Source organism: Gracilinanus agilis, chromosome 3 (assembly GCF_016433145.1).
Source record: "Gracilinanus agilis isolate LMUSP501 chromosome 3, AgileGrace, whole genome shotgun sequence".
Classification (NCBI taxonomy): Eukaryota; Metazoa; Chordata; class Mammalia; order Didelphimorphia; family Didelphidae; genus Gracilinanus; species Gracilinanus agilis.
This window is the reverse complement of record NC_058132.1, coordinates 334,880,269-334,907,994: the sequence shown is the minus strand read 5'-3', so window position 1 is coordinate 334,907,994 and position 27,726 is coordinate 334,880,269. Positions and strand designations below refer to the sequence as shown.

Sequence of the window (27,726 nt, the reverse complement as noted above, 5' to 3'; positions counted from 1 at the left end):
TATATATATATATATATATATATATATACACACACACACATATATACACAAGTCAGTCACTACACAAATACATGTGTATGTGTATACACACGCCTCCTAAAGGCAGGGATCATCTCATTCTTTACAGCACCTGGCACAGTGACTGGTACCCAGAACGTACTAGTTTCTCTCACTGTGATTATCGGCCCCCTGCTGCTGTTATGGGGTGGGGACGATGAGGCGCAGATCACGGTGTGTTCAGAGTGAATGCCCGATTGGAAGGAGACTGCTGCTAAAGTCCCCACCATACGCAGAAAGCCACGCTACTTCTGACCAGCTGGCCAATCTAGGGCCCAAAATACTCAGGAGCCCTCCTCCTCCGTTGCAGTACCAGCTCATCGGCTCCGCTAAACCCGCCCTGCTCAACAAGAGCACTGGATTCTCGCAGCGATTGGTAGAAACAGGTGATTATTTCTGCTCGGCCCCACCTCCCACCACGTGCTAGCTGACGGTGTCCATCAAACTCTCAGTCAAATCAGTTAGCTGTGAGCCAGGACCGTAGGCTCCCGAGAAGCGGTAGCGTTAGAGTCGCGTAGGAGCAGGGCGCCTGCGCAGTGTGCTGTTTCCGGTTGACAGCTCGGGAGCAATGGCGGCTGCAATGGCAGCGGCGGGGTTGTTAGGCATTTGCTCTCGGCGGTTGCTCGGGTCGGCCCGGAGTGTTCCGGTCGCCACTGCTCTACGCTGGCGCTCCACCACGACCGGAGCTGTGGTTTCCCCGCCTTCGGTAGAGAAGCGGCCACCCAAATCACCGGACGTCCTCTGGCAAGAAGACCCCGAAACCGAAGATGTCAACCTTTACGAGAAGGTGAGGGGGCGGGTCCGGGAAGCCGGAAGGAACCGGGGGGTGGGACAAATGGGGGTCTGGGAGGGAAGGGCCCCTGTCTTACTCCCCATTCCCCACCCCCCTAGCCTTTTGCCAGTGGCTGCTGCTCTCCCACCTGTCCATCCCCAGATGTTCTTTCCCTCTTAATTTTTTTATACTAGAAGGACTAAGCGTGTCAATGTTTAAATTGACATTTACTTTTAAAACAAATTTTGTGATTTTGCTACCATATATACTATCACTTCTATCTGTAAATGTATTTTAAATCCAATGATTATGAGCACATGTAATTTTGATTTCAATTAAAAATTTTCATCCTCTGTGTTCATTGTCCTATGATTAAGGTGCGCTTGGTGGCGTAGTGGATAGAGGTGAATAAAATGGTGTGCTGGTGTCAGGAAGACTCATCCCTCTTCAAATCTGGCCTCAGACACTGTGACCCTGGAGAAATCACTTAACCTCTTTTGTCTATTTCCTCCTCTGTAAAATGAGCTGGTGAAGGAAATGGCAAACCACTCCAAGTATCTTTGCCAAGAAAACCCCAAATGATCAGGAAGAGTCGGGCATAACTAGAAAATAAAGTGATTTGTTTAAAAATGCACTCTGACAATTGAAGCAGCTTAGTTCTTAGATGGACTAAATGTTACTATGTGCCTTCTAACCTTTAATCTTTTCTCAAAATGCAGAACCCAGACTACCACGGTTTTGATGAAGACCCTTTCATAGACCTCTGGAACATGAGAATCGTGTTCTTCTTGGGAGTCTCTGTCGCCATTGTTCTAGGCTCTACCTTTGTGGCATATCTCCCTGATCACAAGTGAGTATAGAATGGAGAACCATCTGCTGCTTGGGCAAAGGAAGAGGGGGAAGGGATGAGTCTGCCCTAGCTTCTAGTTCAGGTTCCTTCTCCATCAAGTTATGAATTCTGGAGCCTTAAGTATGTCCCAGTCTCTCTCTAACATGTTTTTTTTAAAAAAAAGCTGATCATATCTGCCCTTGCCATCTAGTAGTAGTACAGATAATGACTTCTTTTAGTCTTCACTCTCCCTTTCTTCTTTTCTCTTTGTCCTCCTTCGACAGAATGAAAGAATGGGCCCGGAGGGAGGCAGAAATATTGGTGAAGATAAGGGAGACCCAAGGTCTTCCTCTTATGGATTCCAACTATTTTGACCCCAAGAAGATAATTTTACCTGATGATGATGAGTAAACCCCAGCCATGAATAAAGTGATTAAAATTCTCTTAGTACCATTTTTGTGTGTGTATTCAATATTGAAAGGGGATAGGAAAATCTCTGTCCCTTTCTTTAGCTGTCTCCTAGTTCTTCCTTCTTTGTGTTGTATTCATGTTTTTAGCTCAGGGAAAAGGAGAAAAAGAATATTATTGACCTTGGCAAATCATTTGGCCCACTTAACCTCACTGGGCTTTAAAGTTTCCTTAACTTTAAAATGAAGACTTAAGATAGCTTCTGAAGTTCCAGCTCTAGAGCTCCAATTTTCAGGTAATATGATATGGAACTTGCCCAAGGATATATAGGTAGTGGTACAGTGGGAACTATAACACATATCCCAACATCTAGTCTTACATTTTCCACTAGAACAAAAACTAAAGTTTTGACCAATTTTGAATATTCTTTAGTTTGTAAAAAACATTACATTTTCACCAGCTCTGTCTGTAATAAAGTATATCTGTGCATTTATTTGCCCAGGGGTAGTTGAGTGGGGCATGTGAAGGAATTTTGTAGACCCATTTGAAAAGAAGCAGTGCGGGAAAGAGTCCTAGATTTGTAGTCAGGGACCCTGCAGTCAGTTTCTCCTTTTGTTGCCTATTTCCTGTGACCTTGAACAAGACAATCCTGTAGGCATCTCTGTTTATTTGTTTGTAAAATTAAGCCAATTAGATGACCTCTGAAGTTACTTCTACTTTGGAGATCCAAGAATTTTCTTTTTGGAATTTTTTTTTATTAGACCTGTCATTTTGTTGAATATGTAGGATATTCTAAGTGAGGACCTTCTACTTGTGCAGACTGGTATCTTTCCTTCAACTTATATCCTTAAATTAAATGTTTTGTATTTTTTTTCTCCCATCCATTGGAAAAGAAAAAAACAGTTAAGCAAAATAGATTCCTATGTTGGTTATGTCCAAAAATATGTCATAATTAGTCCCCCTCTGTCAGAAGATGGATAATATTCTTCATCATTGCATTGATCAGAGTTCATATGTATGTAGCCTGTGGCATCTAGAGGTTAAGAAATTTTCTTTATCACATAGCTAGTATATAGGAGAGGTAGCTTTTAACTCTAGGGCTTCCTTAGTCCAAGGGCCACTATGCCATTGAACCTCAAGATCCATTCCATGTTATCTTCATTGGAAATAACTGCAGCAATAGAGAAAATTCAAAGAGGGATAACACTTGTGGCTTCTGCAAGCAGCAAGAGATAATGGGAGAATCCTCAAATTTAATTAGTGGCTATGATAAGAATATAAAGGATGGCCAGAGTTGTTAAGCTCAAAGAAGTGTGATGAAATCCTTTGATTCATAAAATCTCAGAGTTGGAAGGGCCATCGAAGTTTATCTACCTTAAGTAATCCAATTCCTACAACATTTTTAACAGATTATCTTGAATTACAGCAGAAGATTACCTGAGAACTGTAACAAAATCCTAACCCACAAATCTTCTATTTGGGCTCTGGCCATTTTTGTCAAAAGTTCCAAGTTTAAGTAGACATATCGATGAGGGTTAGGGGCAAGGAGACATCAAAGGCATGAAATCAGTGGCAACATTGGTATGACTGCACAGTTAAGAAAATTAACTCCACAGTCAGGATCCCAAGGGTTATGTTGACCATAGGTACAAATAGCTAAAAGATGAAATATAGTACTGGGCCCAGCTAAATGTTACCTTTAAGACATTTTCTCAACACTGAATTAGCTGAGAGGTATATAGCATTAGTAGAGAGATTCAAGATGAAATTCAAATCCTTTTGACAATTTGGCCACATTACCCTGGGCAAGGCACTTAACCTCTTAATTTCCTGGGCAATTTTCAAAAATTATAAGTTGGAGAAGTTTCCTTACTTTGAATTGTTATGCTAATTAAATCATGCCCAGACACAACCAAAAAGAATGACTGGGACAGAGGATAGGGGAAATAAAATTAAGGATAATTTTTAAAATGTAAGTACTTATAAAATGTAAGTATTTATAAAAACAAAAATATATGTCTCTTTAACAAAATTTCAACTTCATTAATCATTATATAACATAACTTGGTTTTCCTTTCCAGGGCCAGGCAGATATATTTTAAGAGTCAGAAACTTTCCAGGACATTCACTGTTCCCAGGGGCTCGCTGATGCCACATTAGAGGAAATAATTTGGGAAGTTATTTTTAAAAAATTCTTGAAACTCATGGTGTAGGGAAAGAGAAAGAAAGTGACCCTTAGGACATCCTGAAGTTGGAGAGACCTGAAAAGGGATCAAGGAAAAGGTTATAGTATGAGCAGTTCTAAAGAATTGACTTTTGAAACTGTGGATGGACTTAGAAGAGATGACAGTGATTTGCAGTGATAGTCTCAGAATCTATGGGCAAGTGTTGTATCACATTATTTTCAATGATGGAATATGGGTGGTATTCTGAGGAGGTAAGAGTATAAAGCTGGTGATTATTGGCATAACATTTATACATGTATGAAAATGGAAAAACAAAACAAAACCTTAAGAACATGGATGCTTTTAAAAAAAAGAAATAGTCTCTATCGATCTATGGATACATATCCCCTTCCTTTTATAGCTTGCTGGTTTCTTTCCTCCAGTTAATCAGAAAGCTGGACTTGAAATTGATTAAAATAAAATCCTTTCTCCAAAAAAATGGGCTTAACTGTTCCAAGGTCTACTTGTCACGGCATCACAGTTTCTTTACATATGTGTCTTTGGCATCATTATCAGTTGCATTTATATAGATCTTTAAGATCTGCAAAGTGCTTTACTTTTTAAACTTACTTCTAAGGTCTCAGCTTGGAAAAGTATGATAGTCTCATAGACAGGGACCTTATCTTTTGTATTGTAGAAAACTCAAAGCAGAGGGATCAGCGTTTAACATAAGCTCTTACTAGGGTTGATAATTTCATGTTTGTATAGGAACTCTCAAGGTAAGAGACCTGAAGACCCTGCATTTTTTAAGAGGGTCAGAGAAAGCTTTGAGATTTAAGGGTTCAATTTTTAAGTGGGGTGTGAAAAATTACTTGGAAGACCGAAGGTGGGATATTTGGGAACCATTCTAATACTTCAGATTTTGGCAACTCGGGCCAGATATCAGATCTAGTCTGGATGTCCCCTAGACAGCCACAGTCCGATACTAAGTGGAGGTGGGTCGGGGCGGAGGAAAATAAAACTACAACTCCCAGAAGGCTTTTTCAGGAAGCGTGCCTGGGTCTCAACAGGCTTGGGCTAGCAGGTCCGGAAGACTACGGTTCCCATGATGCTCCGCTCTCCTACAACTGCGTAGCGCTTAGAGGGACACGTCTTTCTATCGCGGCCGCAACACTTCAATTATGCTTTTGGCGGAAGCTGGGCAGATGGGGGAAGGAGGGGGTGCCTTCCAACCGTATCTGGACTCTCTTCGACAGGAGCTGCAGCAAAGACAACCAGCGATGCTCTCTGTGCTGGTGGCAGTGCTCGTCGTGCTGCTGACGCTGGGTGAGGGGCAGCCACAGCGGCTGGGAGGGTCCGTTCGGATAGTTATGGGGTTTGAGAGCATGAGGTGGGAGTATGGGGGTGGGGGAGGCAACCAGATGGAGCCCCCGGAATTCCTCTCTGGGTGTTCTCGCATCCGCGTGGTCCATCCCTATATCTGTTATTTACAAAAAAAAAAAAACCCCAGGAAGTCTACCTCTTTACACCCCTACTCCAAAACAAGGGGTCAACTAGTCCAGTCCCCTGCCTTTAGTCAGTGCCTTTCTGATCCTTCTCTCCCCTCTGCCCACTTCCCCCTAGGAGAGAGAGGTGGGTGTGGATACTCCAAGTTATCTGTAAACCCTTGCAGTGAGATAGTCCCTTCCCTAATGCAGATCTCGATCCCTCCGGTGCCACCCCCTACCCACGTAGCTGGAGCCCTGTCCTGGCAGCCCCACCCTCCCCTGACGCCTAGAGAGTGCCAACGGGCTCTTCCCCGGTTGTTCTCTAGCCACCCCGTTTGCTACACGACCGGCCCATCTTTATCGAGCACACTTTACCCTGCTGCCATCTTTGCCTCCTGTTCTTTGAAGATGTTCATTTATTAATTTTGGAAGCCTGCTCTCACCTGCCACGTACCTCTCCACTGCCCTGCTTCTCCATTGTCCTCCTGCTCACACCTTCCACGTGCAGAGCTCTCCATTGCCCTTTGTATGATAGGCTTTTTACCCCCCATTAGACTCTTACCTTTAAGTCTTAGAATACTGTGTATCTGTTCCAAGGTAGAGGATTGTTTATGGGCGGGCTTTGGGGGTTAAGTTACTTGTCCAGGATCACACAGCTAGGAAGTGTCAGGCTTTATTTGAACCCAACACCTCCCATCTCTAGGCCTGGCTCAAAATCCACCGAGCCCACCTACCTCCGTGTGTGATATTCTTTATCAGTTCTTAAGAGTATTCTATATAAAATGACCTGATGCAAATATGACAAAACTAGTATAATATTGGTGTTACAGAATTTTAAATAGTGACTTGCTTCTGGAAGAAATATGACAGGACTAAAGAGGCCTTGTGGTTTCCTGAAGACAATCTTGGCTCTTCCCCTTCTGCCTGTAGGGAGTATAGAGAGGAGTAATGTATTAAAGAACTGAGAAGACCAGGTTAGGAAGAGTTTTGAATGCTAAATAGAGGAAATTCAATTTGATTACATAGGTAATAGGCATCTACACATGTTTATTGAGTGATATGGTCAGACATTAATCCTTTAGATCAACTTGACAGCTATAGAAAGGATAGTTTGAAGTGGAGCGGATACCTTTGAGGCAGGGAGACCAATTAGAAAGCTATTCCCAAAGTCCAGCAAGAGGTCGAGGGCCTGAACTAGGGTGGTAGTTATACAAATTAAAGGAGGAGGATTTAGTCAGATATATGAAGGCAGAAATACGTGGGATGGGGGAGTAAGGGGAATAAGAGTGAGGATTTGAGAGTAAGAGATGTTTTGTACCTGGGTGACTAGAAAGATGGTGGTATCCTTGACATTAATTGAAAATTCTGGGGAAGGAATGTGTATTTGAGGGGGAGAAAATAACTAATTCTGTTCTGGATATGTTGAGTTTGAGATGTCTACAAGATATTTCATTTTAAATGGCCAAGTACATCTGGAACTTTGCCGAGAGACTAGAGCCAGATAAATTGGTTTAGGAATCATCCGCATACAGATGATAATTGATCCCATAGAAGCTGATTAGATCACCAAGTCAGAGAGTTTAGAAAGAGAAGAGAAGAGGGCCTAGGATGGAGGCTTGGAACATCCACAGCTAATGGGTATAATATAAAGAAGCTGAGACTCAGGACCAGAATTTTAAAATACCCTGAAGGATCAAGGCAATTTTTTTTGTCAGTTGCCATACCTGATTCTTCTAATAAAATGACTTGGCTGTCAGAGGTAAGATTCAAACCCAGGACTTATTGGTCTCCATTTAGATCAGCACTGTTTTCTATTTCTTTATACATGTAAACATGTGTGTACATATATATGTAGAACACATTTATGCACATGTATACATATGTAGGTTTTTGTTAGGTTCAGAATTTAAGTTTTTTTTTTCATTCTGAACATTATAAATACCCAGAAAAGAGCATTTCCATATACAAAATAGAAGACAAAAAGATTACATATAAATGAATCTCTATTCCATGCTGCTTTAAAAAAAATGTATATAACAACTTAAATCTATTTCAAAATTGTCCATTTTCTGAATTTGCTTCTGCATTTGAAAATATTTGTGATCTTTCTCTTTTTTCTTATTTTTAATTCTTATTTTTGTTAATCACAATAACTTCTATCCCTTTCTTCCTCCCTTTTATGCTCCTTCTATATTCCTTTTGCCCTCCCTTTTCTTTCACTTCTAAAAATCCTCAGACCACAACCAATCTACCTCCAGGTCCTCTGTTTTTCTTAATTTTGATAATTAACTTACTTTGAAGAGAGATGAAACTTCTGAAGGAACATTTGTGTCTTCATTATAATATTAGTCCTTCATCATCATCATCATCCTCATCCACTCTCTTCAGTTCTTTGAATTAAATTTACCTTCCTAGACTTTTCTTAAATTACACGCATTTCAAAGTTCCTACTCTGAAGGTTGAACTCAAAGTCACACAGGTAGAAAGTGTCAAAGGTGAGATTTGAACCTAGGTCCTTTGATTATATATTCAAGTGTGCTCCTCCCACAATACTGTGCTATAATATCTATTCACCTCTGGTCTTTTCATCTTGTAAGGGGGAAAAAGGGGCTTGGGGTTCAATATATTAAAAGATGGTCGCCAGAGGATTGAACTATTATCAATCCTCAATTAAGAATAATCTCAAGTCAAAATTGACTTTTATGGAAGTTTATTTACAATTAAGAAGAGAGGGAGGAAATAAGGAAATAAGAATCTAATCCAGTAGGTAATTTATTACAATCCTCTAATTAATCCAGGTAGATCTTATCCTTCAGCGGAGAGTCAGAGGGCCAGAGGCCCGGAGGTGAATGGAGCAAACTTCATTTACAGAGTCTACCAAAAGAAATTTCTTAAGAGAAGTTCAGGAAGATTCAGTCAGTCTTTAAACTCACCACGTGGAATTCAAAGAAAATATTTAAAGCAGTCTCAGCGTTCCAACACTACTCCATGAACCAGCAGAGGTCCATCACCAGATGCTCTCTTCCACAGAAGACTTCTCACTCACTCAACTCCCTCTTTTTAAAGGGGTCACTTATTCATCCCTTCCTGTGCCTCCCTCCTAATTTACATGTAGAATCACAATAGACACTTCTCATAGTACTGCCTAGGGCAATTTATTCTGATTCTTCACTCACTCTAGCACTTGTGGGTTACTGGACCTCCCAGAATTAGAGGTGCTCTCACCTTTAGAGATTAAATCTAAAGATGGGCAGTGTAGACATAATCTAATTATCACAATCATGAATGTTTGAGTCCTTTATGTCACATTCTGAGACCTCTTATGTATAGTAGAAATTGTCATTTCTCATGTGATCTGAGTGTGGTTCTTTGTTACTTGAATTCTGTTTCTGGCTGCCTGTAGAATTTTTTTCTTTGGCATAGAAGCTCTAGTTTTTGGCTGTGGTGGTCTTACATTTTTCATTTCAGAGTTCCTTTTTGGAGGTGATGGTGAATTTTGTTTCCACTTTGCTTTCTGGTTCTAATAGATCTGGACAGATTTCATTATGACGTACTTAAATATAGAGTGTTCAGGCTTTTATTTCAAATCACGTTTTCAGGGAGTCCAGTAATTCTTAAAATTATTTCTCTGACCTGTTTTCCAGCTCAGTTCTTGATATCGAATACTTTACATTTTCTTCATCTCAAAAAATTTTTTTTTATTTTGTTCTAATATTTCTTACTCTTAAGAAATCATTAATTTCTTTTAGGTCTAATTTTGAGGAAATTACTTGGGTAGAGTTTACTACTTTCACTTTTCAGCTCTTTATTTTTTTTTTCTAATTCTTTGCTCCAGAGCTTTTATTTCACTTTTTGACTCTTACTTCATTTCTTCTAGAAAGTCATATAGTTCTTTTTGAAAATCTATTTTTCCTTTGTGTGACTGCTTGCTGTTGTTAAGGAGTTAGGCCTGTTGGTTGGATTTGGGGGAATTTCCAGATCAATTATAATTCTTAAAAGTGATTAATTTCTTTTTGTGTTTCTTTATCTCTTTAGCCTTAGGTATTAATTGAACTTTTGTATCAAGATATAGTTCTACTTCCTCCTGTGCTTTTGAATGTGATTGTCAAGCTCTGCTTAGTTTCAACTTGGATCATCCATGTTGTCCTCTGTCTCCTGGTATTAGGTTCCCTTGGACCTTTCAGGAACCTTAGGACAGAGTTTTGGGGCCTTGGCAGCCCTAACCTGTGGTGTTAACTTATGAACACTGATCATCTGAACTGGTCACTGCCACTCTTAGTGGCTTCACTTCATTGTATGTTTTTGGCTACCCTAGGACTTTCTAGGGAGACTCCTTTATTCTTGGCCTCAGAATATGGCCTTACAGCCCATTAGATCCACTGGCCTGTTTCTAGGAGGGCTGGGAATCTAACTTCTAATACAAAAGTTATTCTAGCTTGTTTACTTATGCTAGCTAGCACTGGCTTTGCTAGATGAAGCCTCTTTCCTGTTTATAGACTTCTGTTTGACTTTTTGTGCTGTTCTTTGCAGTAGTTTCTTACTGGATTTCTTGATTATTATTCAGTCTATTAATGATTTTAGGTCTTTGTTGCAGTAGGTGTGTGGTTACTTAGCTGCCTGCCTCCATTCAGATGACCATCTTGACCAGAAGTCTTCCGGCACTGTTTTTTGCCTTTGGCCTCCATGCCTTCTCTGCAGAATTTGGTCCTGAGACCCAGGAAGGTTGAGTGGTTTTGCTCAAGGTCACACAGTTAGAAAGTGTCAAAGGTGAGATTTGAACCCAGGTCCTTTGATTCCAGTCAGTGTTCTTCCCCCAGTACTATGCTATGACATCTATTCAGGTATTTCCAGTATCTTTTTCTTTACCTGAACCCTAGGCCTGTTTACTTGGCATTTCCTGAATATTCTATTGATAACATGGATTCAGCATGGCTGAAACTGAATTCACCTTTTCCCCCAAATTGCTCCTTCTCCTGACTTCCCTGTTTCTATCAGTAGTACTGCTTTTCTCTTAGTTACCCATGCTCAAAATCTAGGAGTTACCTTTAGCGTCACTCACCCCCTCAGACCTTTAATCCCTGTGTCCATGTCACAGTGAAAAACACTGGTCTTTCAATCTGGAGACCTTGGTTTAGATCCTGTGGGACATTTTGAACTGAATGTCTCAAACACAACATACCTAAAACAGAACTCATTATCTTTCCCGCAAAACCCACCCTTCTCCCTAATTTAACCTTTTATTGCTGAGAGCACCACCATCCCTCTAATCACTCACATTCAAAAACTTGCAGTTCTCTTCTTCCTCACCTCCCATACCCAGTCTTGCTCAGTCTTATTCATTTTCTCTCCAAAACGCCATAACCACCCTAGTTCAGTCCCTTATCCCTTCTTGTCTGGCCTATTGCAGTAACCTAACTGTGCTCCCTACCTCATCTCCCATGACCAAGCCATCCATCACACATTTGCCACATTAAAATTCCTAAAGCACAGGCCTGTCCATTTTGCCTCCCCTCCTAAGAATGTTTTAGTGTGTGGATTCTGAACCTCTTATGACATGGGCCCCTTCACAGTCTGGTGATACCTGTGGATCCTTCTCAGAATCATGTTTTTAAATACATAAAGTAAAATACATAGAATTGCAAATTAAACCAATTACATTGAAACACAATTTTAAAAATATTTCAGAAAATAGTTTCATAGACCCAGGTTAAGAACCTTGTTCTGGTAGCTTCCTGTTACCATTAGGACCAAATACAGGTTCTGCTGACATTTAAAACTATTCATTATCTGTTTGCAGCCACTTTTCCTTGCATATTACACAGTAAGCCCCTTCATTTACTTTGTGTTCTTACCCACTGACTTACTTGTTCCTTGTATACAGCCCATTTCACATGCTTGTACCATTGCAGGGCCTGGAATGTACTCCTTCCACCCTTCTGCCTCTTAGAACCCTGAGCTCCCATCAAAGCTCGGTTTAAGTGCTTTATACTGAACTCTTTCTCCTAGCTGATGGTGTTTCTTCACTCCCAAATTACATTTACTTGATTTATATTTTACATTTACTTTTCTGTGAGGTATTGTTTCATACTGGTTTCACAGTAAATGTAATTGATTAAAATGCCGTTAGTATACATTCCCCTACTGTTCCAAAAACCTTTTCCACCTGGTGAGCATTATTAATAAGAGTAATAATTATAGCATTTATATAGTGCTTTAATATTTGCAAAAGCACATTACAGATGTCTACTCATTCAATTCTCACAGCCATCTTTGAGGTAGGTGCCATTGTTATCCTTTTTTTTTTTTTAACCCTTACCTTCCATTTTAGAATCAATACTGTGTAGAGCAGTAAAAGGCTGGGCAGTGGGAGTTAAGTGACTTGCCCAGGATCACATGGCTAGGAAGCATCTGAGACTAGATTAGAATCCGGGACCTCCTGTCTCTGGACCTGGCTCTCAATCCACTGAGCCACCCAGCTGCCCCCTGTTATCCCTATTTTATAGATGAGGAGACTGAGATATAAGTACAGTGACTTATGCACATAGTGTATCAGTGTCTGAGGCAAGATTCAAACTTGGGTTTTCCTGACTTAAAAGCCCTACTACTGTAGTGAAATGAACTACAGATAAGGAGACTTCTCCTGGCTCTACTTTTTTGAAAAATGAGACATTTGGATTAGCGGTCTCTAATGTGTTCTCCATCTCTAAAATTGCATAGTAACAATATCTTAACTATTTTCTCTTCATTTTCACAGTATGCTGGAAATTCATTCGGAGCAGAAAGAGCAGTCGAAGGGCAGTACTTCTGGTTGGACTTTGTGACTCTGGGAAAACACTCCTTTTTGTTAGGGTAAATACTTTTACTGGCATGTAATAGAGAAATGTGATTGAAATATGAAAGATGTGCAATATTCCTTTGAATCCTTGGTTACTTTGTGAAAATATATAAATTCTGATAAATCTGGATACTTCCTACCCTCTTTGGTAGAGGTCTTAGAAAGAAGGAAAATGCCAACTTTGGGCTACTTTAATTTTCATGTTAGTTACCACAACTGTATTCAACTTATTGACTATTAGAAAATATGCTTAGCATTTCCTTTTGCAAAAGAAGCAGAAGGAGCATAAATATTTTTTGTTTGGGTTTGGTTTTTACCTTTTTTTTTTTTTTTTCAATTACAAGTAGAAATACTTTTTTACAATTGTTTTCTGACATGTGATTCAGACTCTTTCTCCTCCCCCCGCCCCTTCTTTCCCCAAGGTAGTAAATGGTCTATTATACCAGTTATACCCGTGCTTTCATGCAATATTTTCCATATTCTCCATGCTGTGACAGAAGCAGCTTTGTCTTCTAATAAGTTTGACTCAGTTCTCTATATATTTGAGAAATGAGGTCTTTGTCAGAAACATGTGCTATAAATTCCCCACACCCAGTTTTTGTTTCCCTTCTAATCTTGTTTGTGCAAAACCTTTCTCATTTGATGTAATAAAAATTATCTATTTTGTTTTTTGCTATGTTCTCTGTATCTTGTTTGGTCTTAAATTCTTCCCTTATTCATAAGTCTGACAGGCGAACTTTTCCATATACTCCTAATTTGTTTTTGGTACCACCCTTTATTTCTAGATCAAGTATCTATTTTGACTTGATCTTGGTGTATGGTGTGAGATGTTGGTCTATACCTAGCTTCTGCCATATTATTTTTCAATTTTCCCAGTAGTTTTTGTCAGGAAGTGAGTTCTTCTCTTGATAACTTGGATCTTTGGGTTTATCGAACACTAGGTTAACTAATGGGTATTGATTTCCTAATCAATTCAACTACTCTGTTTCATTGGCAGTACCAAATTGTTTTGATGATTACTACCTTATAGTATAGTTTGAAATCTGGTAATGACTAGGCCTCCTTTGTTGGAGCAGAAATTTGATGTAATCAAAATTATCCATTTCATTTTTTCACTATATTCTCTATGTCTTTTTGGTCATAAATTCTTCCCTTAACCATGCTAAAAGCTATAATGTTAATGTTAAAAACTATAGTGATGGCAAACCCTTCAGTGAAAGTTGGTGAGCCTGTTCTTAAGATGGCTTTTCTCTTTGGTCTTCTGGGATGTTGGACTTATTTTCAAAAAAGCTACTTACAGAACTAGGGTAAAATAATTTTGTTTTCTTTTGCTTTCCTCTTGAAATAGAAATCACTAGCTTTTTCTTTGAAAAAGTCCATCCACCATTTGGTTTATCATAAAAATAGCATTTGCGAAACATCAACAAGTTCAGATCTAATACTTATTTTTTTTTAATGTAATTTTGTTTCTCTCATGAACTGAGTAAGGAAGTTTTGTGTCAAGTTGTTTTGGAGGTATGGAATCAAGAATGTCTTATTCTGATGACTCTAACAAGATATACAATTTAAAAAGAATAATTTCAATACTTCATTTTTGTGTTAGTTTGCTAGGCTTGGATCTTGGAGAGCCAAAAGAATTTCATGCTTGTTTAGTAATTAAATTAAATTAATTGATCTCTTGTCTTGTTTTACAGCTGTTAACAGGACTTTACAGAAATACCCAAACATCTATTACTGATAGCTCTGCTATGTACCGAGTCAACAATGATAGGGTAAGAATTCATCAGAGTCTATAATACCCATGTTATTATTTGCTGAACATACTGGAGGATCTGAGCTTACAAATGGGTTTCACTTAAAAGTCAGTTGTTTATAACTTAGAACAAATTTTCCCATAAAAATGATTTTACATAGTGGTTACCTATACAAACTGACTTACAGGAACCAATTTTACTTATTCAAAAGCCATTCTTCATTTTAAAACACAAGAACATTTTATTTATGTTTTTTCATTTTTAGATCAGTCATTTCTGTAGGGGAGTGGATCCTTTCTTCCTTTTCAGATTGAACCCTCCTCTGTGACAAAGAAAAGCAATAAGCAAAACCATCTCATTAATGACCACATCTATCAGTGAATATTACATTCTGCTTAGTCTTCCATTTCTTTGGCCTCTTTGACCTTCATTGACTTTTTAGTTTCTCTGGCTTCCTGATAGCATCTTTTCATTTACACTATGTATATTGTTCTTTTGGTTTTGCTTATTTCACTGTGCATCAGTTAATACAAATCTCCTCATGTTTAACTGAATTCTTTATATTTTCTGTTACTATATGATAATAGTTCTTTGCATTCATATACTATCATTTTTTAGTCTGTCCCTAATTGATTGGCACTCGCTTTTTTTTTTGTCTTTGTTTTCCCAGTTCTTTGCCACTTCAGAGAAAGTGCTGCTTGAATATTTTGTTCTATATTGGAACTTAGTTGCCTTGGCAAATGTCTAATAATGAGTGAACAACTGTTTAAAGGGGGATGGACTCTTTAGTCATTTTTCTCTCACAGTTCCAAATTAATATACAAAATGGTTGGACCAGTGCTTCAAGACTTACATTGGAATATCATTTAATGATTAATTTTGTAGGTATCTTGAATTTCTTTTTCCTTTGTCTTTATAGCCTGGGTCTGGAAATCAATTCTTTTTTTTCTTTTGTAAATACTTGAGTATATTGAAATGTAAACAAGTTCTCTCAAATGAAATGCCATTACTATTCCTCTCCTGTAGTCCCTGCCCAGCCTCCCCCTGGTCCCCCATCCCCTCCATCTAGATCCTTTCCATCTTTGCAGAGCCATCTCAGGACCCATGTAGAGCCTTTCTTGACTTAATCCTTCCTGATCTCTCTTTCTTCAGAACTTATGCCAAACAATGAGCATTTGATTATTTTCTGTTGCTTAATATATTTTTTTTCTCTCTTCAAAAAATTGCAAGCTTCTTGAAGAGAGAACATGGTCTTTTAAAATTATCCACAGGTCACTTAGTAAATATGTCTTGATTGAATCCATATTTGTTTAGTCTTTTTCCCACATATTATAATTTAAATATTTAAAATAATTATTCTAATTTGTGAAAATAAGTTATTTCTAAAATAGCATATTGGTATCTTGTCCTTATTGCTTTTTTGCAAATAAATTTGCTTTTTTCCAAATATTGAATTTCTAAAATGATGTCTTTTTTGATACATTAATTTTATGTTATTATTGTCGATTCCTAGGGTAATAGTTTGACTTTGATTGATCTCCCTGGCCATGAGAGCTTGAGGCTTCAATTCTTAGAACGGTTTAAGGCTTCAGCCAGGTAAGTAGTAGAGAAATAATATTGACACTTTTATAGGGACTACATAAATTGACAGGACTTATGTGATTTTCATTGAAGGCATTTTGGATGCTACTATATTTAGTATTTTTATTTTAATGTTACATTCACTCCATGAAAATAACTCAATGAAGAACCAAAGTTTTAAAAAAAATTTTTTGAAGTAGAATCTTAGTTCTCGGAAAGGTCTCAGGGACTCTTCAGATCCAATACTGCCTTAACTACGCCTCAGAAAGATAAAAGAGGAAAAGGAATCACATATATAAAACTAGTGGCCAAGAACAAGAAATGGAGGCAGTGTCCATCAGCTGGGGAAATGGTTGAATAAATTAATGGTATATGAATGTAATGGAATGCTATTATTCTGTATGAAATGAGAAAACTAAGAAGCCAAGAACTGTTTAGTTTTTGTCTTTCTGGCTCTACATCCTGCCACAGTCCCTTGCACAGAGTAAGTGGTTGAAATGATTTAAGTGAATTAGTTGGAACTTATCCCTTGCTTATTGAGAAAGGTTGATTGGTATTAGCCATAATTTGAAATGATCAAATGTGAAGGTTGGTTCATTTTTGATGTTTCTCTTATTCCTTTTGTCATTTTTTTCCTGACTTGTTTTCAGAGTATCATACCTTATCCATTCTCACCATTGTAACTCATAGTTATATGTAAAATAAATCTTTGTTTTTTTCAAATTTTTCTATTTGGTCCTGTCTTTTTTTTTTTTCTTTTTTCAGACCTATCTTAACAAATGACAGTCTTATTCTTCTACTGTGTATGTCCATTTAGATGACCTGCTGTTAGTCCCAAGCTAAAGGAATCTCTTCTCTTTCACAAACCAATCCCCATCCTTTTCTCTTTTTCTCAAGGGTTTCTTCCAAAACTTAGCTTCCTTTTTCATTACGCTTCCTGTACTCTAGAACTAGAATCATACAACATAAGAGCTTGATGAGGTCTTAGAGATATCTAGTCTGGGCTCTTTGTTTTATAGAAGAATCTTCTTGGTTCTTTCTAAAAAGTATCTCTTTTACCACATTTTTATTGATGTCTTTTAGTTTTACATTAACTTCAGTTCCATAAATATCCCTCTCCTTTCCCCTCCCCAGAGAGCCATCCCTTATAACAGAGAGTAAGGGAGGAAAAAATGCCATTTAACAAAGCTACCCCAGGCACCAGACAGTGTATACAATATTCCACACTCCTAATTCCTCACCTCTGCAAAGAACAGAGCTGAGGTCCATTTCTGCTTCTCTCCTGAGCTAAGTGTGATCATTTTCACAGTGGTCAACTTCATTTTGTTGCTCTTTCCACTGACGTTGTAGTCCTTATTATCAATTATTGTCCCAGTTCTGCTTACTTCATTTTGCATCAGTTCATAGTCATGTTTCTGTGCTTTTCTGTATTTTTTTTATAAATCTCTTCCAAATCTAGTGTCCTTTCCACTATATCATACTGCTCTGAGAATTTCTTTAGCTGGCATTCAAGGTTCTCCACTGCTTGGCCCTAGTCTTTCTAGCATTATTTCCCATTATTCTCCTATATCCTTACATTAAGCTTAGCTACTTTGCTATTTCCTGAGTGCACCTAACACTGCCTTACTTCAGGGATGTGCACTGTGATGCACTCTCCCATCTCAACCTAATGAAACTATCCATTCTCTAAAACTCTACCTTTCAAAACATGCCACCACTTGCAAAAATATTTTTCTGATTATCCCAATCAGAAATTATTTCTCCTTATTCCGAACCCCAAGAACATCTAATTCCTGTGCTATCATAAGGTTCCTTTCCAAAAGGAGACCATCCCTCACATGGCACAACATCACATACATAACAGATAATGTTCATAATACTGTGGGAAATAAAAAGAAAACCAGACTTGGAGCTCAGAAGACCCAAGTTTGAATCCCAGTTCTGCCATTTACTACCTGTGTGACCTTGGACAAATAGGTAACTTCTCTGCATCTCTTTTTTTCTCATCTATAAAATGAAAGAGTTAGCCAAAAAATGTTTGCTGGGTCCTTTCAAGCTCTATTTCTATGATTCTGTGACTGCGTGGTAGGCAGTGGTGAACCTTTGAAAGTGAGCAGAAGAAGAAACTTGATCCAAGGAGTCCTTTGGAAAATTGAACTTTGTGGTTTGTGCAGGACAGACCAGGAGAAAGTGTGCTAAGACTAAAGGCAGGAAGACTAGTTAGGAAGCCAATATAAAAGTCTAGGTAAAGGGTAATATAGGCCTGAACAAGGATGATAGTATAAATGGAAAATAAAAGGCAGATGCCGTTTGAGATTGTAAAGGAAGAATTGATAGGACTTGAACACTAGAGGGAGGCAGAGTGAAGACCAAAAGATGATTGAGTTTTTAAACTTGGGTGACTTGGAAAATATTGGTTCTATTAACAGAAGTTGAGGAGATTCATAATTACTATCTATTCTTCCATCTAGTAATCAAAAGTTTGAGCTCTTGTATTCTTTTAAAAAAATCTTTTAAAAACTTTTCCAATTAAAAAGAATGTGACTTTTCTCCTTTTTATGTCTCCCCTCTCAAAAGAAAAAAAAAGTTATTCTTTAACAGTATGAAATCATCTATAAGAGTTGAGTGGAATAGAGAAAATTTCCTGTGGAAAATCTCATGTTGCTTTTGAATTTACCTGTGAATTACAGTCATTTTTGACTGAAAAAGATGATTGCGAATTAGCACCTGCAAATGTACTGACAGAAGTATTAAACCTGATTCTGATTTTTCTCCACCTGCAACATTCACTTGTATCGTTGGTTAATGCCCAGAATATAAGCCTGGATTAGAAGCCTGGAGGACATATAAATCTGGATATAGGCTTTGAAATCATCAAAAATTATTTAGTTCAGAGGTCATAGTTCATTACAACAATTCACTTTGTTTTGTTTTTCATTTTATTCAGAGCAATCGTGTTTGTTGTGGATAGTGCTGCATTCCAGAGGGAGGTGAAAGATGTAGCTGAATTTCTTTATCAGGTCCTTATTGACAGCATGGTATTGAAGAACGCACCATCATTATTGATAGCCTGCAATAAGCAAGGTAATCATCATGTTGGTAAAATTCTCTCAGCACATTTCTGGGTGTGATACCATTTTGGCATAATCGTTCTCCTCTCATACATTTTGACAATTTATTTTGAGTGACACAAAAGCCTATTAAATGTTGTGATTAGGAGGAACATTGAATATTAGAAGACATAGCAACTCTGAATATCCAAGGATAAATTCAATTATAGCTATCTCATATTGTGGTCATGTTCTGCCTCGGTGATCTTAATTACTCTTTTAAGGACTAACAAAGGAAAATGCCTTTAGATCATTTTTATTTTAATAGATGTTTCTGAGTTGCTAAATTATTTTCACTTTAAATTTAAAATTTTGTCCTAATTTTTGTCTAGTATAGAAAATTGATTTGAAACAACTTGTGGAGGCAGATATAGATGTTCTGTGAGGGAGACAGAAGAAAGATAAAGGTTATCCTTTTTTAAAAGAAAAAACCCAAAACCTGTAAAAGACTAGTCAAATCATGAACAGTACCTCTGTGTAGAAGGGCTTACTAATATTCCTGGTTTAAACCAGTGATAACATATTTATCTTTCTAGATCTCACAATGGCAAAATCTGCCAAGTTAATTCAGCAGCAGCTGGAAAAAGAACTGTAAGTATGGCTCTATAGTTTTTAATTATTTCCTTGACGTTTTAAAATTGGGGGTCAGAAATTGTGAGGACTTTAAAAAAAGCGTGTGTATGTGTGTGGGTGTGTGTGGGTGTGAGTTCAAGATGCACACTGGTTTTTTTTCCCCAAAACAGTCCTGTGAAGGAGGTAGCACATTGTTATCCTCATTTTACAAATGGAGAAATTAAGGCTTGGAAAGGAGATGACTTAGCTGATGTGGATCAGCTTTTTTCTTAGATGGCAGAGTACTTAGAGCCTAGGAGGAACATTGTCGGAATGGATTTCCTGGTGTTAAATGCTGTGTAGTATATGGCCATTCAGTCGGATGTTTTCATCTGACTAGAAATGATTATGGAAAATATTAGCTTTTATTTTTTTAAAACTGTACTGTCTGTACACCTGTAGGTGGTTCAAGTGTTGTTATCCCCATTTAACCAATATGGAAATTGAGCTTCAGGTTAAGTGACTTTCCCATACTTACATAGCTAGTAAATATAGGAGCCAGGAATTGGAATCTTTGATTCCAAATTCAGAACTCATTTCACTGAACTTTACTGCTTTTGGTCTTGAAACCCAACTTAATTCTTTTATTATATAAATTAACATGAAAGTTGATTCAGATGTTGACATTATGAGCTAAAAAAAAAAAATAAAGGAGGTTATCAAGCAGTTATTCTGATACTTTTATTTATATTAGTCTGAGTACTCTTTCTTACTGACTTAGATTATAATTGCACATGAAGTCCTATGAGGCATCATGAATCAAAGAAGTCATCACCAGGTATCCAATCTTCTAGTGTTGAAATTGTACTTATCCAGGTTGGATTTTGAGGTAGAGTCAGCCTATCTCTACTTAAAGCCTTTATCAGTCTACTGGAATAGCTCCAAGAAAACAGGGTTTCTTCTGGGCCACAGGAAGGCATCACAGTAGGATTTTAAAGATTTAAATGATTAAATGAGCAATTTATATACCAACTATAATCCAGTTATGTAGGGATATCTACAAAATGTACTAGTCTGAAGATGTTTTTGCAAATACTATAACCCACTCAGGGCTATTTCCTCAATTTGGCACTTATACTCATTGGTTGGGTTCCCAAGAGGGTAGCTGCTACCATCAGGTTCAAGGTACATTAAAGCTATAGCTAATGGTTTCCTCTCTACCACACCCTACCCCTAATGTGCTTCAATTCATAATTGGCTTTCCTTGCTGTCAAAAGTCATGCCTCTTAGAGCTGCTTCCTGTCCCACCCCAACACTCACTCATTCACTCTCTCTTTCCCCTTCTTCCTCCTTCTCCTTCCATCTCCCTCTCTTCCTTTGTCTTTCTCTTTCTCCACTGGTTGTGGTGTTTCTACTTTAGGTGAGCGGCAGATGCCATAGTGTTGGAGAACAGAGAAGAAAGATAGCCTCCTTCCCTCCCTGCTCTGGTACAGGATGGTGGTTATACTCCACACAGCTGCTCCCTGCTTCTGATAGCTTCTTGTCTTATCCTTTGGCTGTCAGGCTTAGCTTTTTAAAGGCTGCTGAGAACATGGCCAGTCTGACCAATCTTTCCCTGATCAGTTGCTATTTAGATTCCGTCAGTAGTAAACTTTTACACTTTGTGATAAGAGGGCATAGACATATTCTTGCACTTAGTTTGACATATTAACACTTTGTAACTTCTGTTATCTTCTCCTTACTTTTGGATATTACATATCATAAGAGTGAGGTGGTGAAGGGAACCAAGGTCACCCAATCTCATCCCCCAAAACGGAGTAAAACATTCCTTAAACTTTCTTAAACAGATGATGCCTCTGGTGACAGTAAGCATCAGTACCCAGGAGAACTCCCTGTGCTGGATACTCTGCATTCCCTCTCATTAAACCAAAGTTCTTTTACAGTATTACAATATTCCTATCTTACTGGGGGCAGCTGGGTAGCTCCTTGGATTGAGAACCAGGCCTAGAGACGGGAGGTCCTAGGTTCAAATCTGGCCTCAGACACTTCCCAGCCGTGTGACCCTGGGCAAGTCATTTGACCCTCATTACCCACCCTTACCACTCTTCTGCCTTGGAGCCAATACACAGTATTGACTCCAAAATGGAAGATAAGGGTTTTAAGAAAAAAAAAAAATATTCCTATCTTACTGCTTTCAGTCTCTAGGCCAGGAAATTATGTCCTATTTTCTTTGGGTTTTAAAGTAAAACACTTTTAAGAATAAATACAGAAATAATTGATTGGGTGCCACCAACCCCACTGGACTAAATCTCCAGAGACCATATCCCAGGAGAATTAATCCATTGAGTTTTGGAACTCCTTCTCTGAAGTTGACCTGTTCTCACGGATGAGTGAATGAGAGCAAATTCACAGTCTTGCTCTCCTCAGCTAGGCTCAGACAGACCATTCTTTACATCCCATCCATCCATCCATCCTCTGTCTCACTAGCTGCCAATTCCACCCTATATCCCCTGCTGCCTCTCCCCAACCCTTTCCCACTTCTTGCTCTGGGAACAATCAGATCAAGAGTTCACCATTCCCTGACTCGGAGTTGTTTCCTCCAATTTTAAACCTTTGAGAGAAAGCACTGTCTTGTTTTCATATTTGTGTCCCCAGCATTTTTAGATTAGTTGATCCCTGGCCATAAGACTTTTCCCTTTTCCAGACCATCCTTCATTCAGCTGTCAAAGTAGCCTTCCACAATAAAGGTCACATCTGATCACATATCACCCCCATACTCCATAAACTCCAGTGACCTTTGTCACCCCCAACATCAAATATAAAATACTTCAAAACTCTTCGTAACCTGTTCCTTCCCCCCATCTTTTCAAGTCTTTTTACATCTTAGAGCATCACCCTCTCCCTACACCCAGCCCTAACATACTCTGCAGGCCAGGAACATAAGCCTCCTGTCTGTCTCAAGCAAGGTATTCCATCTCCCAACTCCAGATAGTTTCACTGTGCCTGGAATGTTCTCTCTCTTCATCTGTGCCAATTGGCTTCCTTCAAGTCCCTACTAAAATTCTGCATTCTGACGTCTTCCCTCTTAACTATTTCTAATTTATCCACAATAATAGATTGTTTGTAGATAGTGGTTTGCATGCTGTCTTCCCCTTTTAGATTGTGTTATCCTCGAAGACTGAGACCATCTTTTGACCTTCTTTGTATCCCCAGCACTTAGCACAGTGCCTGGCACATAGTAGAGGCTTACTAAATGTTCCTTGACTGAGCACCTGGCACATAGTATTAAGTGCTTTTCATTCATTCATTCATTCATTTTTTTTTTAATTTTTAGAAAAATTTTTTCTATGGTTACATGATTCATGGTCTTGCTTTCTCTCCTCCCACCCCCCCCCCAGTAGCCGACACGCATTTCCACTGGTTTCTTCATTTGCTGTCAATAAAGACTTATTTCCATATCATTGATAATTGTTCTAGGGTGTTAATAAGGAGTCTACATCCAAATCATGTCAATATACAGCAAGACAGTGTATGATAAACCCAAAGAGCCCAATTTTTGGGACAAAAATCCACTATTTGACAAAAACTGCTTGGAAAATTGGAAAACAATATGGGAGAGATTAAGTTTAGATCAACATCTCACACCCTACACCAAGATAAATTCAGAGTGGGCAAATGACTTGAATATAAAGAAGGAAACTATAAGAAAATTAGGCGAACACAGAATAGTATACTTGTCAGATCTCTGGGAAAGGAAAGATTTTAAAAGCAAGCATGAATTAGAAAAAATTACAAAATGCAAAATAATTTCAATTACATTAAATTTAAAAAGTTTTGTACAAACAAAAACAATGCAACTAAAATCAAAAGGGAAATAACAAACTGGGAAAAAATCTTTATAACAAAAAACTCTGGCAAAGGTCTAATTACTCAAATATACAAGGAGCTTAAATCAATTATACAAAAAAATCAAGCCATTCTCTAATTGATAAATGGGCAAGAGACATGAATAAGCAATTTTCAGATAAATAAATCAAAACTATCAATAAGCACATGAGAAATTGTTCTAAATCTAATAATTAGAGAAATGCAAATCAGAACAACTCTGAAGTATCACCTCACACCCGGCAGATTGGCTAAAATGACAGCAGGGGAGAGTAATGAATGTTGGAGGGGATGTGGCAAAATTGGGACATTAATGCATTGCTGGTGGAGTTGTGAATTGTTCCAAACATGCTGGATGGCAATTTGGAACTATGCCCAAAGAGTGCTAAAAGAATGCCTGTCCTTTGATCCAGTCATACCATTGCTGGGTTTGTACCCCAAAGAGATCATAGGGAAAAAGACATATACAAAATATTTATAGCCGCACTGTTTGTGGTGGCAAAAAAAAAAATGGAAAACATTCATTCATTTTAAAAAAAATGTATTTATTACATTAAAGTTCCCAGGTATATCCTTTACTCCTCTCCCCACACTTAGAGAAGGTATCATTTGTTTGACAAAACAACAAAATATATGTATAACTATATTATGCATGTTTCTTTTTATTTTTTCTTTATATTTTATTTTAATTTTTTAAATTTAAAAAATTTTTGGTTTAATATATATTAATATTTATTCTTCATATTCCTTTTTTTGAAGGTATGCATTCATAGTTATTTTTCAAATAATATTCCTTTTACTGTGTATAATGTTCTTTTGGTTCTAATCATTTTACTCTTCATAATTTCATGTAGGTCTTTTCATGTTTTAAAAAAAATTAAGCTGCTCATCATTTTTTAGGCCAAAGTTGTATTCCAATCGTATACCTCCACTTTTTCAGTTATTCTCTAATTGATGAGCATTTTCTTGATTTCCAGTTCTTTGCTGTCACAAAGAGAGCTACTATAAATATTTTAGAACATATAAGTTCTTTTTCTTTTTTCCTTATCACCTTGGGAAACAGATCTAATAATAGTATCAAAGAGTATACACTGTTTTATAACTTCTTGGGCATAATTCCAGATTGTTTTCTAAAATTTGGATCATTTCACTGTTCTGCCAAGAACATATATGTGTCCCTGATTTTCCACGTCCTCTCCAACATTTGTCATTTTCACTCATTTATTCATAAAAGATTTTTGTAGATCAGTGTGCCAGTTCTTTGATCATAAGCAAATCATGTTAGGAAAAAGAATGACAAGCTTTTTAATATCAACTGTACCTCTTCAGATGAATATTTTGGAGTAATAATTATCTCCACTTAATGGCCAGCAGATGGCACTAAGATGCTTTAAATTGGGACTTTCTTAATCTAATTGAAAATAATAATCTGGTTGAAGAAATAGTAGAAATGAAGACTCTTAGGATCATAGAATTAGAGTTAAAAGAGATTTCAGTTTTGCCTAAGATGTTAGCTAGTATATTCATGATACTTCAAGAAAACTTAAATGTTCTAAAATTTTAATATTTGTAAGAGAAAAAGGTTGTTAAGGGGGGTACTTAGAAAATTTGAGAAGCAAGTGTGACCTAGTGGAAAGGGCAAGACTAGAATTGCAAATACAGACAAGTAATTTCATCTTTTTATGCCTCAATTTCCTCATTTGTAAAAATAATATTCACTCTCATTATTTCATAGCAATCATGTGAGGTAAGAGATAAGCATGAAGGTTTTTTGTTGGGGAGGGAGAAGACAAATAGAATAACCTGTAATAGATTCTTCATAAGATCTGTATTTGTGTCTTCAGAGGAATTTGGACTGGACACCTTGCTACATTTTCTAATTTGTCTTTCCTTGGTCTGACAGTAATACCTTGCGAGTAACCCGCACTGCTGCCCCCAGCACACTGGAGAGCTCAGGTGCTGTTATCGCTCAACTTGGAAAGAAGGGCAAAGAATTTGAATTCTCTCAATTGCCAATGAAGGTGGAATTTTTGGAGTGCAGTGCCAAGGGAGCCTCGGGGGATGATGGCTCGGCTGACATCCAAGACTTTGAGAAGTGGCTGGCCCGGATAGCCTGAAAATGGGGAAGAGGGGAAAAACAGAAGATATCTGACCCTGATGACAAATGTAAAGGGGTGGGTTGGCAGTGAGCTGATATGGGATAAAAAAATATGATTGGAAATACTCTCATTTTGGAAAGAAATTATTGCAAGGATATTAAGGATAAATGTACTGTAATCAGCTTGGGGTTTCTGAAAGACCTTCTAGCTTCTTTTTTCAAATAATTCAGCTCTACTTTATCATCCCATTGCTAGGTATTGTGGTTTTCATTTCTGCTTTGGATCTGTAACAGGGAGACTAAAGTTTATCTTGTCCTCAGGAAAGATAAATGACTTTGCTATCTTCAGCATACTCCAAGTAGGAAGGTTCATTACCATAAGCATTTTTATTTCAAGAAGAGTTTTCATCTTTCCTGATTTGGGGTTTTCTGGTAGCTTTACTCTGGAATCAACTCTAGCCTAATTAGTTGCAGATTTTTCTTGCTTTTTTCCCTGTGTCATTGCTTTTGGTTTTTCTTAAGCAGTCTGAACTGTATGTTTGTGGTTCACAGTTTTTCCTAACTTAAGACAGTATGATTCTTGGACTAGCCTAATTCATTGTGACTAAACGACTCAGGGCTACTTTCATGGAATACTTGATTATATCTTACTCTGCTTCCTTAACTCTGTAAAACTAAGTGATGAACAAGTAGCAGAAGGATTCTCTGCAAGGCTTTTGTGTGCAAACTCAGCAGTGTTAAAGAATATCTGTGTTTTTGTAATGAAATTCTTGGCTTCTTAAATTTGTGGCTCTTACAAATAATACATTTTTGGCAAATAATATGTCCAGCATGACTTAGAGTAGGCAGAGATCATGTAGTAAGAGCATGACAAGGCCAAGGTCACTTTGATTCTCCATGACTTTCTTTAGGTTTCACAGTTGCAGACTGCCTCCTGCCCCTGCCTCATATATGCCTTGAGTTCCCCAAGGTAATGAATAAGAGACTATGCTGTTGTTGCAACCTCATCCCCAATACTGAAAAATGGCTCAATTTGGAGTAATAATCGTCTCCACTTAATAGCCAATAGATGGTACCTTACTGGTGGGCCAGTAGTGCCAGCTTTGTATATAAAAGACAACATTATTATTAGGGAGGAACAAAACCCAAAATTTCCAATTTGAAGCATTCTGATTTAAAAGTCTCTCAGCTACTTATATTTAGTCTTGTGGACTGCCTTTGCTTAGGGGAACAGGAGTAGGGAGAAAAAGGAAAAGAAATTAAACATGGTCAAAAATACCATTTTAACTTCTTTGTTTAATGTTTGAGTATACAGTAAAGAAAAAGACCACTATTACCTAGCATGGAGCCCTGAACATAGGAGGTGCTTGGTACACATATTGAAACAATGATTTGAAAAACCTGTACAGTGGTGTATTTTCTCAAACTATTTTTTTCCTTACAGAATTTCCCATTTAGTTTCATTCTATTTCTTGTTTGTTTTTTTAATTATGTGTTAAGCCAGTATTTCACCCCACGTCACAACAAAGGCTATCTAAATCAGTGGAGAGAAACTGGTTTTTATTTATGGCGTAAACCAATTTACAGTGAAAAGAAAGAAAATCTACAGTGAGTATATACTGCCATTAGGAATGTGTTGTTTGTTTTTAGGATTTTACATGCTAAGATTTTGAAAGCATTTTATAAACAGTAGTAAAAAACTCTTCATATTTTTCCAGAGGAAGAAGCAAAAAATATATTAATTGAATGAGTTACAGAATTATCTACATAGCATCAAACAATTGGACTCTTAGTGTGCTGTTAAAATATGTTGTATCTTTAACTTACATGTTTTGGAGCAGCCTATATAGCTATGGTGTTTGGTCCTTGGGACCCTTGAAAGAATTTTTCATAAAATAAAAGAAAAAAATTCTAATGTTTTTTTCGTTGGTGTTTTAACTTCTGTGTAGCTGAAATCCAAATGTCATTTTTTGTTTTTGTGGACTTTGGGGCCTTCAATTGAAATGTTTCTCAGCTTTGGGACCCAAGTTTCTTACACAACTTACCCCACTGCAGGATACCACATAAAAAGAGTACAGAGGAATTACTTCATGGGCTCCGTGCAGATTGACTCCTGTACTATTAATGAAGCAGGGAGCAGACACTGGGGAGATAGCCTTGGTTGAGGTACTGCCTGCTTTTGTTAGGTCTGTC

The 27,726-nt window shown here is 37.7% G+C and overlaps 2 protein-coding genes across 3 annotated transcripts; both read left to right on the top strand.

Annotated features, from left to right (window-relative positions):
- The first annotated feature begins 587 nt into the window (after window positions 1–587).
- On the top strand, window positions 588–2,111 carry NDUFB11 (NADH:ubiquinone oxidoreductase subunit B11). 2 transcript variants are annotated; one of them, XM_044670005.1, is made up of 3 exons: window positions 588–844; window positions 1,549–1,682; window positions 1,916–2,111. In XM_044670005.1, exons 1-3 carry the CDS (start codon window positions 626–628, stop codon window positions 2,067–2,069), a joined length of 507 nt encoding a protein of 168 aa, XP_044525940.1. In that variant the 5' UTR covers window positions 588–625; the 3' UTR covers window positions 2,070–2,111. The 2 variants fall into 2 exon arrangements, with proteins under 2 accessions (XP_044525940.1, XP_044525942.1); XM_044670007.1 differs by having other exon boundaries at window positions 590–844; window positions 1,549–1,679; window positions 1,943–2,111.
- A 3,301-nt stretch (window positions 2,112–5,412) lies between these two features.
- SRPRB (SRP receptor subunit beta) lies at window positions 5,413–27,452 on the top strand. Its single transcript, XM_044670004.1, has 7 exons — window positions 5,413–5,557; window positions 12,473–12,567; window positions 14,248–14,325; window positions 15,821–15,903; window positions 18,836–18,972; window positions 19,535–19,589; window positions 25,339–27,452. Exons 1-7 carry the CDS (start codon window positions 5,413–5,415, stop codon window positions 25,550–25,552), a joined length of 807 nt encoding a protein of 268 aa, XP_044525939.1. The 3' UTR covers window positions 25,553–27,452.
- Window positions 27,453–27,726: the final 274 nt, after the last annotated feature.